General features: G+C 56.6%; 4 protein-coding genes across 4 annotated transcripts; 1 reads left to right on the forward strand and 3 right to left on the reverse strand.

Annotated features, from left to right (window-relative positions):
* Positions 1-90: 90 nt before the first annotated feature.
* On the reverse strand, positions 91-4904 carry KOG1 (Target of rapamycin complex 1 subunit kog1; the record flags this gene model as incomplete). Its single annotated transcript, XM_071057275.1, has 4 exons — positions 91-307; positions 382-3067; positions 3157-4096; positions 4338-4904. The coding sequence occupies 4 exons, from the start codon at positions 4902-4904 to the stop codon at positions 91-93; spliced, it is 4410 nt and encodes a 1469-aa protein (XP_070913376.1).
* A 2751-nt stretch (positions 4905-7655) lies between these two features.
* KEL2 (Negative regulator of mitotic exit) lies at positions 7656-12262 on the forward strand (the record flags this gene model as incomplete). The annotated part of the gene is made up of 4 exons (XM_071057276.1): positions 7656-7928; positions 8015-8396; positions 8453-8735; positions 8788-12262. 4 exons carry the CDS (start codon positions 7656-7658, stop codon positions 12260-12262), a joined length of 4413 nt encoding a protein of 1470 aa, XP_070913377.1.
* A 1500-nt stretch (positions 12263-13762) lies between these two features.
* On the reverse strand, positions 13763-14535 carry MFIFM68171_01855 (uncharacterized protein; the record flags this gene model as incomplete). The annotated part of the gene is made up of 2 exons (XM_071057277.1): positions 13763-14353; positions 14437-14535. The coding sequence occupies 2 exons, from the start codon at positions 14533-14535 to the stop codon at positions 13763-13765; spliced, it is 690 nt and encodes a 229-aa protein (XP_070913378.1).
* A 601-nt stretch (positions 14536-15136) lies between these two features.
* Positions 15137-16244, reverse strand: hrf1 (Protein transport protein yif1; the record flags this gene model as incomplete). Its single annotated transcript, XM_071057278.1, has 3 exons — positions 15137-15310; positions 15368-15895; positions 15966-16244. The coding sequence occupies 3 exons, from the start codon at positions 16242-16244 to the stop codon at positions 15137-15139; spliced, it is 981 nt and encodes a 326-aa protein (XP_070913379.1).
* Positions 16245-16492: the final 248 nt, after the last annotated feature.

Below are 16492 nucleotides of genomic sequence, written 5' to 3' on the forward strand. Positions count from 1 at the left end.
TTCTGGCCCAAGCCCAATGCCTCTCTGCTCACTCGCCCAGACGCCGTAATAAGAATTGATGGTCTAGAAAAGGGGGGAAAACACAAAGTATCAGAAGAATGGGCCAACCCTCTCGTTGCCACAAGCAAAGAGGCTAATATAATTGTCTCCCCGTGCGGCACACCCTAACACCATGTGATGCGGGTGGAAAGCAGTGGCGGCGATCGGAGTGCCCTTGTGGCCCTGCAAAAAGCTCGTATATGGCTCGAGGCGAGAGAGCTCGTGCCCGTCAAAATCAAAGACCTTGACAAGGTGTGCAGACGTGCCGCTATTCAAACCATAAAATAAGCCTCTGATCTTAGAAGATAAAAAGGGGGGTAGGTTGCCAATGGAACCACTTACACAGCAAAGACAGGCAAGTGCTCATGCGTGCTCGCCGTCCTCAACACATCCTTGGTCGTCTGGAAAGTTTTCAGAGGCTGCTCCATGCGGATATCCCACAGGTGCACTTTCCCGTTCCGACTCGCTGACAACAGCTCCCTCTGCCCGCCGCGTTGCATGTGCACCGACCTCACCCACTGCCTATCATCGTCCTTCCACTTGCGCACCATCGTCTCCTGCGGCTTCATCCGTGTGTCAAAGACGCGGATCGCGCCGTCCCCGAAGCCGGCGACAAAGATGTTACCCGTCATCTGGTCCGACGTAAGCGACGTCACACATGAGCCAGACCGGGCGGGTATCTCGTGCGTGCACATCTCGTGGCCGGCGTTCCAGATGCGTATGACGCGCTCGTCACCCGCTACAAGCACCTGGCCGTTCACCTGCTGCCAGTCAAAGACCATGCCCGAGTTGACGTTGGAGGGCACCATATGGGTCAGTGCGCGCCACGACGAGGCAAGCACCACACCCTCGTCGCTGTCATAGTTGTGGTAGATGCGGATGACACCGTCCGAGGAACCCGTCATAAGGAGAGCCTGGTCATCTTCATTGATGAAGCGCATGTCCGAGATCTTTGACCCTTCTGGGTTGCCATTGGAGAAGCGGCTCTTGCGGACGTTACGCTTCCAGTCCCAGATGGTGATGGTGTTTCCGTCGTCGGCCACTGCGACGTTGTTTTCGAACTGGTGGAACGTCATCTTGGCTGGCTGGGCGCCGTTGCTGATTACGCCAATCTGGCTGTTCCACTTGTGCGTTCTGGCATGCGTCTTCTGGGGCTGCGTCTCCCTAAAGACAGCCTCGTTGCGAGACCGGCGCCAGAGCCGCTCGTTATACTCGTGGCTTCCGGGCTCTTCAGCCTCGGGCGACTTCATTTGCGGCTCCCGGAAGTACTCGGCTGACCAGTCAAGGAAGGTACTCACCAAAGGGAGGGTGGGTACCTCGCCGAGCTTGCGTTCCTTGTAGTCGGCACACAGCGGCTCGTTCGCAATGTGATAGTTCGCTGGAGACGCGACCTGATCGTACTGCTCCGGGGGGGCGTTCTCGAGGCTCGGCCCTTTACGACTCCGCTGAGACAGCGTCCGCTGCAGTCCTGGTGTCGGAGGCGGGGTTGCCGGAGCACTTAAGGAACCCTCCAAGGTCCCTATAAATGGCCCGAACAGGTAGCTGGCGGTCCGCTTGAGAAGGCCGGGTGATGGCATGGGCTGCGCGACAGCAGTACGCGTGCCAATTCCGCTGCTTCTCTGGCTCATGTCGCCTCTTGATACCTTCTTGGCGCGCTTGAGAATTTCATCCATGAGAGCCTGCGCTTGCGCAGCGACAGGCGAATGCAGAAGTGCGTGGTGGACGTAGTCCAAGATGATGGTGGCATCTCTCTGAACCTCGGGATGGGGGTCGACGCTCAGGATGTTGATGTGCTTCCAGCATGCCGCAAACACTGAATCATGCGCCACACCGAACGCAGTGGGCTTGATGGTGCCATCTCTCTCGCGGTTCTCGCGCCGCGCATAGTGCAGCCCCATCTTGTGATCCATACCGTCCTCTGGCGGAGGGAACAGCAGGTACTCTTTCTCCTCCAAGAGTTGCTCATACGCAGCAACCAAGAACTTGCTCTCGTAGCGTAGCACGAAATGGGAGAAGAAGACAAGGAGTTCCTTTCGGACAATGGGGCTGCCGTCGTTGACCAGCTCGAGCATGGCCCAAGCGATTCCCTCTTCGATCCTAGCGACCTCGTCTGTCAGGTCGGGAATGCCGAGAAACGTCGTCATGGCGTGAGCCATGGCGGCGCGGACCTCGGGACATTGGTCCCTGATCAGGAACGAGAGCTTGAGGTGAGCATTTTCCCGGATGCCTCTCCATTTTGCTTCCGGGAGATCCCGCCACAGCTGGCTAATGCAAAGGCACGACCACTGCCGGAGGAGAGGGTTTTCCGGATGCGTGATGTGCTGCAGGCAGTAGGTCATGATGTCGGTTGAGTTGCAGACAATCTGGCCCGCCTTGAACCCCTTGCACAGCATGGCCAGAATAAAGGCGCACATGGCCTTGTGCTCGTCCAAAACCATCACACCGACCACCGGGAAGGTCTCCTGCGGTTTCATAATGGCCGCAAAGTAGGTGTAGCCGTTGTCCTTAATCAGGTCCTGCTGGCACGAGATATCGACGGCCAGTATGCGGGTCCAGATAAAAACCATGACCGGCTTCAGTTCCTGGGCGGCTGACTGCAGCAGCTTCAGAACATAAGGGAATATGCCGATACTTAGGGCCAGCTGTACGGCCCACGGGCCGAGGTCGAGAAACCTGCCCAGTAGAATCAGGGCCCTTAGCCGATGCTGCTGGCTGAGGAGGACCTGAAGCACAACAGGAAGCTGCTCTGGGGGTTTTTGCGAGAGTGCGTCCCCCCTCGTCAGGTAGATCTCGAAAGCGGTGAGCTGCTCCGTGAAAAACGTCGAGTTGACGTACTCGTAGGGGATGCCCTCAGACTCCTTCCTCTCCAGCATGGGCAGCTGTGCCAAGGCCATGTCAACAGCAAGGTCCCAACTGTCCCAGAGAGGATGCTGCCGAGTATCGGGTAACTCCGGGAAAGATTGCGGGTGGCACCCGTAGACAGGCATGATGCGCTGTGCGAGTAGGAAGTTGCGGAAAAGCGCCGCGACTGGGAGCAACAGAGTCAGCAAAGCGTAGGCGACATAGTATCATTCCCGGAAAAGGCGAGGAAATGGGACGCGGGGTAGGCCAACTTACCCATTAGGTCTTGCCGGAAGAACTTGCGGAACAGGGGCCGGGGAAGAGTCGTCCACGCGATAGTATCGGTAATAGCGGTGAAAATCCAGTTCAACTCTCCTAAGGGAGTTCTCCGTTCCTGTAGCCTGCCGCCTAACTTCTTTGCTCTGTCAGGAGTAAGGTCGGTTTTGAGGGGATTTTGCAGGACGAAGAACCATAGGGCCATCTCAATGGGCGTCGTCAAGCAGCAAGTGAAGAGGTCGGCCGGAAGTTGAGGGTTTGTCGGGAGGTTTTCTTTGGCGTCGCAAGCAGCCAGGTGGATGTATGGACGGAAGTTCATCTTTTCGTAGTTGGGGTCCTTGGCCGCCTGCTCGTCCTCCTCCTGCTCGTGCTTCTCGACGAATTTGTGATAGTTCTTGAGGATGTTCCCTGCCTCGGAACAGTCCCACACAAAGATTGTGGGCGCCTGAAGCCATTGTTGGAGATCATACAATGAGACCGGGATGTACTGGGTGTAGTTTTTATTGAACACCCAGATCTCACCAGAAGCAGTCGGCTTGGGGACGCCGTGGCCGTTGTAATGGAAGAGCACACGCTCGTCCTTGGCATTTCGCCGGAGAGATATGCTAAATTTCTTTGTTTCCTCGATGGAGGGGTCCAGATACTGTTTGCATCGCGTTCGAATGGCGAGCGTCTCATACTGTGCTTGCAGAGACTTGCCGATGTTCTCGAGGGCTTTGCCCACCGGAGGGATGGTTGGGTCTTGCCAGGCCTCAAGTTTCGCACCAGGGGTGGTCCTCAATTGGTCAGGTGGCTCGACACCAATATTCAGGCACACGGCAATGGCGGCAGATACCGTCTTGAGTCGGTCTCGCATCCGCCAATCTTGGATCTCGAAAGCGGGGCTCTTGGGTTTCCCGGTTGATTCGTGCCGCTTGTCTGTGAAATACATATACCAATTCTAGACGCCGTTAGCGCATATTGTCTCATCTTCGTTGTCTACACCTTTGTTGCGATCCCCTTGTTCCCATTGGATGTGCACAAGAAACTGCGGTCCATGATGAAGAGAGTTGCCAACTGGGAGGTGCGGCGGCTACAATAATACGTGGATAGGGAGCCATGGGCGCACTGGCTACCCAATCACCGCATGGTCATGTGCGCGGATGGGCGGCCATGACGCAAGGAATAACGCGATGACTTACATTTGCAAGCTGGGAGATGATGTCCTCGGACTGGTAGTGATCCTCAAAGCCATGCCTTGCACCCCACTCGTAATGCTCTTCGTCGGCAACTTCTGCCTCCTCGTGGCGAATACCGCGTTCGCTTTTAGATCGGAGTAGTGGCGGCTTCGCCGGTCTTGCGACGGCGGCGCTATGTTCTTCGTCGCTACGCCCGCCATCTACGGGATGTGTCAAATAGCCAGCCTGGTGGTCGCCTGGGGCGCTTGAGGGCCGTCGTGGAGCCGGCGCTGGAGATGTGTTTCTACGCCTGCCGTTAACAGTCGGCTGGCCGGGTCGCGAGGGAGGATGGCCGGGAGACACGGAACGGATGCTTCCATTCTGTTCGGTGTGCGGAGCTGTAGCCTCGGCATACTGAGCATGCAGCTGTGACATGGCAAGAACGGTTTGGCGTGGGAATGACCCGGGATTGCGAACAGGAGACGAGGCTGCCGACGCTGCCGTTGTGGTGTTCCTCGAGAATTGGGCCACGTTCTGCCGACGACCAAACTGGGACGGCTGCGGGGGGGGTTGGAAAGAGAGAGCCGTCATGGTGGGCTAGGACTGACGGACAACCATGTTCCAGAGCTTTATTGTTCGTTCCTTGTCCGGCGCTAGACAAGACTGGAGGTTAGCGGGCGGCGATCCCGCAATCGCAGTGCTCTCAACTGTGCGATGGTGCCGGTGGCTGGTCGGCGTCGAGAGATCCAGATAATTCTAGGAGTGGGAGGCTTGCAGTTACAGCGATGATGTCGACGCGAATCCGCGCAGCGTTACTGCCTAGGTCGGTAGCCTAGGCATCAAGGATCAGCTGGAAATGATATAGCCCCGTGGCTGTCCACGTCCACGAAAGCGAAACTTTGTTTGCTCTTGTTTTGTGCTGGTAAGTGGGATTCAGAAATGCACTCAAAACGATCCGACTCGGTCGAGGCGTGTTTGGCGTTGACGTCGAGATGTGCACAGGTGCCCCTTGGCCTTTGCGCTACTCGGTTAGCAAAAGCGGTGTGGACCCCGGCGGAGCACGCTTGCAGGGCAAACTCTCAGCCTCATCTGGAAGCTTGCCTTGCTCTCTCGAACCACTGGCAGCGCACGTGACGCTTGGCATGATTGGTAACGGAACCCGTGGCGTAAGTGGCAAGGTTCGTTCCGAACTCGGCATTTCAGATGCGTAGAACTGCTGCAACATGCACTGGATACTACGGAGTACCTGCACTGAAGGAGCGGTTTCTGCACAGGTCTGATTTGTGACCCCGCGCAAACACAAGAAGCGGAGGTGCTGCAAGGCGGAGATCTGCAGCTTCAGGTCGACTGGAGTACACTCAACATTATGATTTGGTTGCACAGTTTACAGCCTTATCTGCCTTGTAAGCGAACCGTGGGACATATAAAATATAATACATTGGTCAGTTTTGCTTCAAACTAAATATCAGTTTTATTATCCTGAATTAATCCCGCCAGGGCTATGTCTCTAAGTTGCTCTGGTCAGATCACATGTTCGCAAAAGTGTGAATCCAAACCCGCATTGACGGCAACGTAACCATGAACCCAGTAAGATCATCTAGCATAGGTCAAATTGGAGCATTGCAGAGGTCTGCAGAGTGAAAAGCAGCCAGGATGAAAGCCCCATATCAATATGGAGAACTAGATGCTATAATAAGGTGCCAAGGGCCACCTTAACCACTCCCAATCTCTTCCTATGCAGCTGACTGTCCGGTGGTCCGTGCTCTGAGACCCAAGAGCTTTACCACTGGGCGCTAAGAAACATGAAACAATCAGACTGGGGTCCGAAGGGACGAATGTCACCCTCCGCTGCCGGCTTTTTTGAACCTCCCTTTGCTGTGTGCATCTTGGGCGACAGCCGCAAAATGGCAAGAATGGCATAGCACGCTGATTGTGCCGCCGCCATCTTTAACGCCTTGTGACATACGACTCCAAACCACGTGCGCGACAGCTCGGCCTGATAAAGAACGGCGCTCCGCAACTCACCGAAACCGCCGCGCCGACCCTGGGCCGGAGCGGCCCTCCTACTAACCGAAGATGGGGTAGGTAGCATTGAGTTGTGGAGATGGTCCGCATGTATGATGATTTGCATCCGCCGGGACCAAACGGCATGCGCTCAGTATCGGCGCCGGGCACAAGGTCTTGTTGCAATCGATCGATCCTTCAGTAACAGCCGGCGCCACCAACAATTTCGCTGACTTGTGTCGCTTTGGTCGTACTGCAGGACAGGATTTTTTTTCTGAGGATGGGGGGCCGGGATATGCGTCGGCAGGTTTCTCAGTACTAAGGTGGTTGGGCTCGCATTCCCGAGTTCGACGATGTGTTCGGTGTGAAATGTACCAGCCCTCTGGTGAAGCGTTGACGTGATTGCGTACTTGCTCCATTAATAGCATCAGGATTGGCGAAAATTGGAGATTTTCCGTCAGCGCCTCTGCTCTGCTCTGCCTCACTGTGCCGGGCTGATAGCTGGATACGCTGAGCCCAGCGGGGATACCTTACGCAGCAGCTGGACGGCCCCCAGATCTCGCCTTCTGGAAGAGCGGCAACCCCTGAGCGCTGCTCTCTGCCCCCTTTTGTGAGCCCGAGGTGGGCGGCAGGGGCCAAAAACCCGGCTTTGATTGGCTAACGTTCAGTGAGGCGACGGGGGAGCGTGGTGCTCGTTGGGCTGCGCTGATTGAGTTTCCACCTGTTCCTTCAATCCCTCGTGGTTCTGCCGTTAGCTTGCTGCACGCCCCGACGCCCTTGAACCCGGCGCCAGGTTCGTTCATCCTCTCTTCACACCGGCCTTCATCCTAGTCGCATTGGACATAGCTCTCTGCGCTTCGGGCTGCCCGTGTCGCAGCACCTCTTTCATCACTCCGCTGTAGTTTTTGTTTGCTTATACGGCTTCTCTGGACGTTCTCCTCTTGTTGGGCGCTGTCGAACGGTTCCAGGTGCTGACAGGGAACCCCCTCATAAAAAAAAAATAAGACAGGAGGTTGAACACCCCAAATCCAACTGCTGCGCCGGCTCCACCACGAGAGACCGATGCTCTCCCAGCCATCCTCGAAATCGAGCGTCGACTCCATCACCGACATCCGCACGTCTCCCCCGCCCTTCTAGCGAGCCCGGACATCCACACGCTAGCACCGCTCGTCGCTCGCTCCCGCACTATCCCCATCCCGGCACCGACGCCTGTCCGGTCAATTGAAGAGTGTGCAGCTGCTTGTGAGCCAGTGGCCCAGCGAAACCATCCGGCGTCCCAACGCTCTGCCAGCATCAGCCGCGGACCTGTAGCCTGGCGAGCGGCTCTAGCAATCCGCGATGGCCTTCCTTTTCAAGTCGAAGAAAAATCAGGACAGGGCACTCGCGAGTCGAGATGGACCGGGTTCGTCGATGGGAGGCGCGGCTGCGCGCGTGAGAGACGAGAAGGGCTCACGATCGACACCGACTGGCAGTCTCAATTCTCTCGATAACGACGGCAGCATGGGGAGCCCAGATCAACCCTACGCCCGCCAGCGAGGCCAGAGCCTGGATCAGCAGCAACAGACACCGCCCCAGATGCAGCAACCCCAGGGGCCACCAGGCGAGCCGCCGGTGCGTTCTTATTCCCTCGAGATATTCATCCATCTATCATTCCGCTTGCTGCGCCGGTGCGCTATCTAACATGTAGTTATTCGTAGTTCCGCGGCCCGCCGGCACAATTGGCCGCAAATCCGAATGCGTCGCTCTATCCTTGGTCTCAACGGAGGTTAACTTACACCTCATCCCACCCGAGTCCGTTTCCCCGATACGGCGCCGCTGTCAACTCGGTATCGTCTAAAGAGGGCGATATCTATGTCATGGGCGGCTTAATAAACAGCTCCACGGTGAAGGGCGACTTGTGGTTGATCGAGGCTGGTGCGAACATGGCCTGCTACCCGCTTGCAACTACTGCTGAGGGCCCTGGTCCGAGAGTTGGCCATGCTAGTCTGCTGGTTGGGAATGCATTCATCGTCTTTGGCGGAGACACCAAGATCGAAGAAACCGATGTCCTCGATGAGACCCTCTACCTGTTAAATACATGTAAGACCGAAAGCATGGTTGCATGGTTGCTCGCCGAGTTCGCTAACGATACACAGCGACGAGGCAATGGTCGAGAGCGCTGCCTGCTGGCCCCCGGCCAAGCGGGCGTTACGGGCACTCGTTGAACATCCTCGGCTCCAAAATCTACATATTTGGCGGCCAGGTGGAAGGGTATTTTATGAACGACCTGTCAGCTTTCGATTTGAATCAGCTACAGATGCCCAACAATCGCTGGGAAATGCTCCTGCCTAGCACTGACAACGGGGGGCCGCCGCAGGGCAAAGCTCCTCCGGCCAGGACAAACCATTCGATGGTAACCTTCAATGACAAGCTGTATCTGTGAGTATCCTCGGCCTAGGCCTTTACAGTGCCCGTTGCTGAGACTATGCAGGTTTGGTGGCACAAATGGCTTCCAGTGGTTTAACGATGTCTGGTGCTATGACCCCACGACAAACCTCTGGTCCCAGCTGGACTGTATAGGGTACATCCCCTCTCCCCGGGAAGGCCATGCCGCAGCGCTCGTCGACGATGTCATGTATGTTTTTGGAGGCCGCACCGAGGAAGGAGCCGACCTAGGTGATTTGGCAGCGTTTAGGATCACCACTCGCCGCTGGTACACCTTTCAGAACATGGGGCCGTCGCCCTCGCCGAGATCAGGGCACAGCATGACAGCAGTAGGCAAGACGATTGTGGTTGTAGGCGGAGAACCTAGCTCCGCTGCAACTGCTGTCAATGATTTGGCGCTTGTGTACTGCTTGGATACGACGAAAATTCGTTATCCGAACGACTCAGGGGCCAACCAGAACGTACCTAGGAACCAGGTGAGACGGCCCAGCGACCTCACAGCCCAGAACGCCGTCCGTAACATGCCCCCGCGCGACGGCTCCAACGGCCCTCCCGACGCTAAGAGGCAAGCTGGAGTTCGGTCTCCAACTGGCGCCGAAATGGGTTCGCTAAATGGTGTCCCCAACGGTGCCTCTAGGCTTCCTAGGTCCGCTGGGCCGGCACCGCCTGCCGGACCACCACCGCAAGGGCAGCCGCCGAAGCCAGGGCCCGGTGCAACAGCTCCCCGTGCAAGAAATGCTTCCTTAGAACGGCCCGATCTACCTCACGCGTCCCCAGTGACATCGCCCATTTCACAGCAGGTGGCAGCTCTTAGGGAAGGGGAGAGCCTCGCTGCAAACGGGAGAGGTACCCCACCGGCACAGAACTCTCCGCAGCTTGCTCCCAGGCAAGCCGAGACGCAAGGTCCCGAGGCGTCAAAGCCGAAGCCCTCCAAGCAAGGCCGAAGTCAAGGGTCTGTCGACAGCTCGACTGAGCCGGCTCTCAAACAGGCCGTGCCCCGACCTACGTCTCCGCCGCCGCCGACTCGGCAGAATAGCAACCCTCTGGGTCGGAGATCTTCAACCAGAAATTCCCAAACTGTTGCCCTGCTGAAAGAACTTGATTCCGCAAGGAACCGCAATGCCTGGTATGCCTCAGAGCTGGAACTGGCACGGAAGGCAGGTTACGTGCCCAACGCCTCCCTGAGCCCTCTACTCGACGGCCGGGCCACCGAGACGTTCGACGACGATGACAAGCCGCTCATCGAGGCGCTGCTTGCTATGCGGACCGAGCTCGCCAATGTCCAAGCATCTGTTGACAAGCAGGCGGTCTTAGCAGCCAAGCAGATCGCTGAGGCCGAGAAGCAACGAGATGTCGCCATTCAGGAGGCCGTCTATGCCAAGGCTAAGCTAGCCGCGCGGGCAGGGAGTGCAAGCAGTACGCCGCAACTCGACAGCGAAAGGGATACGGAGGATCGTGTCGCGGAGATGAGCAGGAAGCTTGCTTATGCACTCAACACGCAGAAAGAGCTTCAGGACCAGTTGGAGCGCATCAGTTCCGAGTACGAGGCGGAGAAAAAGGCGCGGAAGCTAGCAGACGACACTGCCAACGCGGCACAGAAGAGGATGACGGACCTCGAAAACTACAAACAACAAAACGCATCCGAAGTCGAGCACCTCAAGGCAGAATTGCATATGGCTCAGCGAGAGGCTCGGGAACAGTCCGTTGCGGCCGCGGAAGCTGTGGCAGCAGCAGAGTTGCTACGCGTCGAGAAGGCTGAGTTTGAGGAGAAGTATAACGACGCTGTTGGAAGCTCGCAGGAGCATGCCGAGACCTTTGAGTCCCTGCGTGGGGCGCTGGCCGCTTCTGCTGAAACTAAGGCCCTACTGGAGAAGAAACTGGATGAGGAGCGGGCCCTCAGGGAGAAGATTGAGTCGAAGTTGAGCAAGCTCAAAACCGAGCACGAAGCGCGGACGGCGGAGCTGGTTGCGGCGACACAACGCTTGAGGGACGCGGAGGAGCTTGCGGAACAGCATGCCAATGAGGCGCGGCTGCATCGCGAGGCTGTCTTGGCCGGTCTGGAGAAGATCTCGGCCAAGGATGCTGCTAAGCCTGAGAAGGGCGACCATGAACGGATCGCAGCTCTGCAGGGACAGCTGAACGCGGCTAATGCCCTGGTCAAGAAGTACCAACAGGAAGCCGACACCGCAGCAGATCGGTTACGGGGTGCGGAAGAGCGAATCGCTGGCTTGGAGGCTTACCAAGAGCAGGCCAGCCGTGAGGGCGTCTCAATCCGCCGACAACTCCAGAACGCTCTCAGGGACACACAATCCCTACAAGCCGCCAACTCGGAACTCAAGCAGCAGCTGGCTAAGCAGCAGCTCGAGTCTAATGCTATGCTCGTCCAGCACAACACGCTGAAGGATATTCTCAGCGAGCGGGGCATCTCCCCTACGTCGGCCGCCCGGTCGCGCAACAGTCCCCGCGCTAGCCCTCGTGAAGGTTCACCCGAGCAGATGCGATTGCGCGAGCTTGAGCAACAACTCACCACCGCCCGAAACGCGCTCGAAGAGACCAGGGCACAAGCCGCGACCAAGGCGCAGGAGTCCGAGTTGACGTACCGCGAGAAACTCGCGCAGCTCGAGAACGATTATCAGTCAGCCGTGCATTACGTCAAGGGTACCGAGAAGATGTTGAAACAGCTCAAAGATCAGCTATCGCGCTACAAGACGGAGAATAACCGGTTGAAAGAGCAGCTCGTAGATCTTGAAGACAAGCTTGAGACCATGGAGAACTCGGCGCCCAAAGACGTCCCATCAAACTGGGAGACGCAGCAGAAGAAGTTCCAAGCCGAGATCGACAGGTTACAGACCGAGCTGCAGGGTACAGCGGCCAAGCTCGAGCAGCAGGTGCAGACGATCCGGCAGGAGCTTGCCGAGGCGCAGAAGGACCGTGACGCAGCTATCCACAGTACCGAGGAGGCCATCCGCCGTCTCGAGAGTTCCAAGAAGGACCTCGACCAGCTGCAGCAGGAGAACGCCCTGCTCGAGCGCCGCGCCCAGGACGCCGAGCATAAGGTCAGCACGCTTCTCGACCAAGTCGAGCTTAGCGTCGATAATTACCGGCGCCGTAGCCGCCAAGCGCCGAGCTTGAACTCGGAGGCTATCGCCGCAGCCATGGGCGGGGGTGCTGCCGGTGCCGGTGGTGCTGCAGCTGGCAACACCAACGGTGGCGGCCATAGCCGCGGCCACATGCGGCAGGAGTCGACCGAGACGGTTGAGAGCATGTACGGGGGCGGCATGGGCATGGACGCGCGGAACTCGACGGCGCTGGATAACCTTGCAAACGAGCTCGAGACGCTCCGGAGCCACTGGGAGGCGACGAACAAGAACTACCGGCTGAGCAACACGTTTGATTTCGAGGCCAACCCGGTGGTGATGAAGAAGGATGAGAGCGCCAGCCTGGGCCTGAGCGAGAGCCTGGCGGACTGGAGGAAGAGGTTGGATGAGAGCCATCCGGATGCGCCGGGCGGAGCGAAGTGAGATGGGTTTTTTTTTCTTTTTTGCTGCTCTCCTACTGTATCGGGGGGATGAGAGATGAGGTGGTAAATACACTGAATTGTAATATGGTCGGGGGGGTGTCTTTTTTTTTTTTTTTTTTTTTTTTTTTTTCCTCCGGTTTTGACCTGGCGCGGCCCGCTTCTTTACTTTGGTTTTCTCTTTCTTTGACTCCTGCTTCATCTTCTTCGATTGTTGGTCCTGGCTGAATCGAGTTACCCTCATGGGTCACGAGTGGGCTGGTTCTATCCGCCGTCTCTCGTCTCCTCCACTCTTTTTCAATTCCTTTCTTTTCACACTCGCTTGCAGTGCAGTTCCGGCCTACCTTGGGTGGCTGGGCAACGGTGGCGCGCTTGCGCGGTAATAGTGCTTGTTATTGGCTTGCTGTTGCAGTATATAGGCTGGAGATGTCCTTTATGTTATTGATGGTTTGAATATGGAAGATGGGGGGGGAAAATAAGAGTTGGGAAAGCGGGGAATGATGGATGGGATGAGAAGGAAGGGCTAAAAAGGGTTGGATTCTCGTTCAATCCGCTCTTTCGTTTCTTATCTTTTCTTTCCTCTTTCTCCTTTCCTCCGGTTATTTTGTTTGCCCTGGATGTTGCTGATGCTGATGCTGATGCTGATGCTGCACCTGTACCGCGGGTGCTTGCTTGGAGGAGTTGTCCTGCTCTTGTTTAGTACAATATACCATGTGTCGTTCTTTGCTGCGCTCTTGGTTTTTGTGTGGGGCTGGGGGTTTGGTGAGCTATGTCGTCAGTTTAGGTAGTGGGCAGAGGCTTTCGTGTAAGAGGACTGGCTTGGGATAGATGAATTGCAATGTGTCGTTTTCTCTGATTTGCCCGGGTCAACGTGATGCGTGAGTGTGATGAAGAGTGTTAGTGTTATCCGATATGTGATTCGGTTATAACTTAGATGAACCCCATTGTTTACCTAGACAATACTCGGCTATTGTCATAACGGTGGGGTACTAAACACCTCCAGGCTAGATGCCGAATCTGTGATTCGAGATAAGGAGTGATGCAGTCGTGGATAGACCTTACACGAATAGGCTCTGGAAAGGAAACTTATGCGCCCGAGGTAACGACGGGATTTGAAAGCTTAGAGTGAAATTCTCCCGTGAAAGCGGGTGCTTGTTCAAACAATTCAAGAGAATAACGACTCCCTAATCTTCCGGCGCAAAGGGAGGTTTTTGAACGAGCAAGCAAGAAGTCCAATGTTTGATTATAATTATTTAACTCCTGTATAGGTTTATTGATGACTCCGGACGCTCCTGATATCTTCATCTGGCCCATTCCTTCAACGGAAGCATGGAGCGCTGCCAAATTCCCAATGATCCCATCAATATCCATAACCAACTTCTAACCACGTACCTCCGTACATCATCCATGACTCATTTTATCAGCTCCGTCACCAAGAAAAACATCTACTGGCAGCCCATGGTCCTCGATTTCCTCTCACCGCCTTAGAAAGCACACCTCTCCCTCATTTCCCAGCAGCCAAGCTGAGATACACCCCCCATCCCAACCCAGCCAAACCGCCCACCAAATTCCTCGCCTGGACACTCGTCAAGAAGACATAATTCACCAGGCTCACAAGCGGCCAGAACCGCCACCCGGCCGTCAACAGGCCCCAAAACTCGGCCCTCGCCCTCTCCCACACCACAGCCCAGTCCACATCCGCGTACCGGACCGCGCCCCAGGGGTCACTGAGCAGCCAGTCCCAGCCCGCGCTGCCGCCCAGCTGATGATGATGATGATGATGATGGTGATGCGCCATGGCCATCTGGATCCCGTGCATGAAGCAGCTGTACAGCAGCGTGTTGGCCACGGCGCCCACCGTCTGGTCCAGGACGGCCTTGGCAAGCGTGTTGCGCTTGTTGAGCCGCGGCTGAGCCGACGTGCCGGCGCCGGCGCCGGCCTTATCCTCGCCGGCCTCGCGCGTAGGCGGCGCCCCGCCGCCGTAGGCCGGGAAGGTTGTCTCGAGAAAGTCCTGCCAGAGGAAGTTGGGGGGCGTGGAGACCAGCCCGAAGAGCAGGAATTGGAAGATGGGGAGCGGTGACGGGTGGAAGGGTTTCTAATATATGAGTGCGGTGGGTTAGTTGGACTAGAGGGCGGGAGAAAGGGAGGATTAGTGGGGGGGGGGGGGTAAGATCAGACATTGTTTTGTTGCGCGGTGATGAGTTGGGCGAGCGCGGCCGAGAGGGCGTTGATAATGGCTGTTTGGATCGTCGCGGTGACGATGGGAGGGGGCGCCATCGTTGAGGTGTCTTGCTCGGTTGGGTGGATTTTACAGGCGCAAACTCAAAACAAGTCCTTTCTATTAACTTTCCTTTTTTGAATGAAATTCGGTGATGAGGTTGAGTGAGAGGCGACCTTTTTATGAGTTGGTGTTCGCCGTGGCGGAATTGACAAGCCACTTGCAAGGAACCGGGCCTGCGCCCCACTTGCTACGCTGTCCTCAGTCCGGGCCTGTGGTTGACAGTAGGTCGCGAGCGCCGCCGGAAGGATCAAGTGGAAACGTCGAGCCGATAAAAATAAGACAATATCGGAAACAAGCACAAGGCGTTTCCCGGTTATAGTTCAAAAGCCAAGTGCTTGGCCGGGCTACCGGTAACGCCCAGCTACCTTATCTCTACTTCATGAGACGTCAGTGTCACTTGGCTGTCGGCTTAAAGATATCATTTCGTTTCGTAACACGTGTTGTTATACATATCTATCCCACATACCGCTGGCTGACACCGATTACAGTTGTTTAGTTTTACACTCTCCGGTCCACGACCCTGGTAAGGAACCGGCACCGGAGGGCGCGCCCATTGTGCCTGCTCGTCCACCACGCAGCTCAAAGCCAAGCTAATTCCTACGACCGGCTCAAGATCCACATGAAGAACAGCTGCACAATGTAGGAATAGAAGAACAGGAACTGTGTCCGCTGGTTCCTCTTCGCCCGGGAGTCGAGCGGATGCATCGTCTGCATCGGACCCCGGTTGTCGCCGTTACTCTCAGGCAAGAGAACGTACTTGAGAGAGCGCATCTAATCCAAATCTGTCAGCTGCCATGCGGTTCCCCTCCAGGCGGGAGTTAAACATACCAGGAAGAGTGAATTCGCCAGAAAGGTGTAGATGAACACGGTCCAACCGACCCAGCCGCCCGTCCCTTTCCCACCGTTGACAATCTCGGCGATGCTGATGGTTACGATGACGCCCACAAACTTGTAACCTGAGTACGCTGCCAGATCTAGCAGCGACTCATTGGAAATGCTTAACAAGTAGCATCCCAGTTTCAGACCCAAGATCTCCACCACTACCACCACCATCGCAGTCGTCGCAATGTACCCAAACAACTCCGGCTGGAACTGGCCGCGCAGGCCCGAGATGAGCGCCTGCAGGAAGATGTACGTCACAAGCGACATGACGGGAATGTACATGTCCGGGCTGTTGATGTCGTCACGGGGAGGGAGGTACCACCCGTCCTGCCCTCCAGGCCCGCCCGTGGCCTGTCGCCGCGTCCACGGTTTGTGCCGCCATGGGAAGAGCACCAGGAAGAGCTTGTTTATTACGTAGAAATTGGTTACGTTGAAGTAGTGCTTGATGGCGGAGACTTTGATGAAGCGGTTTACCTGTGGTAGGTCAATTGGTCAGCATGTACGGACGGGGAGGCAATTGGTGGTGGCTGCCGGCCGGCCTCACGTTCTGCTCTAGATATTCTTGGCCCTGCCTAAACGCCGTCTGTCCAAACTGCGTCGCTAACTGCGCGGCCGGGTCGTTGATAAAATTGCCGTACTGCCCAAACATGTTGTTGCCGCTCGACGGCGCGCGCGCTTGCTGTTGCTGATAGGGACTGCCATCGTAGGCGCCTTGCGGTTGCGCCGTCGGCGGCGGCGGGGATCGGAGCTGGGGAACCGTCGAAACGTGCTGCGGGACGGGATGGTGTAAGGGAGGTGAGCGTCCGTAGGTTGTTCGCTGCATCGTGGGCGAAGCGCAAGGCTATAGAGAGTAGTTGGGGTGAGGAGAGGGTGGGAGGAAGTGTTATGGCAAGCGAGTTGGTTGTCGGCGGGAGAGAATCGTGGGTTGCGGTGGATGCTGGGCAGTGCCGCTCGCCGCCGAAGGACTGCGTGTTGGGTCTCTTTCGGGACATGTGTTTTTAGCAATTTCTCCATGCTGTCATTGTTCCCCCTGTGAGGACTTGGCATCAAGGGGCCCGGTTAATCTCCGGT

This window comes from Madurella fahalii (assembly GCF_045866475.1).
Source record: "Madurella fahalii IFM 68171 DNA, scaffold_1, whole genome shotgun sequence".
Lineage (NCBI taxonomy): Eukaryota > Fungi > Ascomycota > Sordariomycetes > Sordariales > Madurella > Madurella fahalii.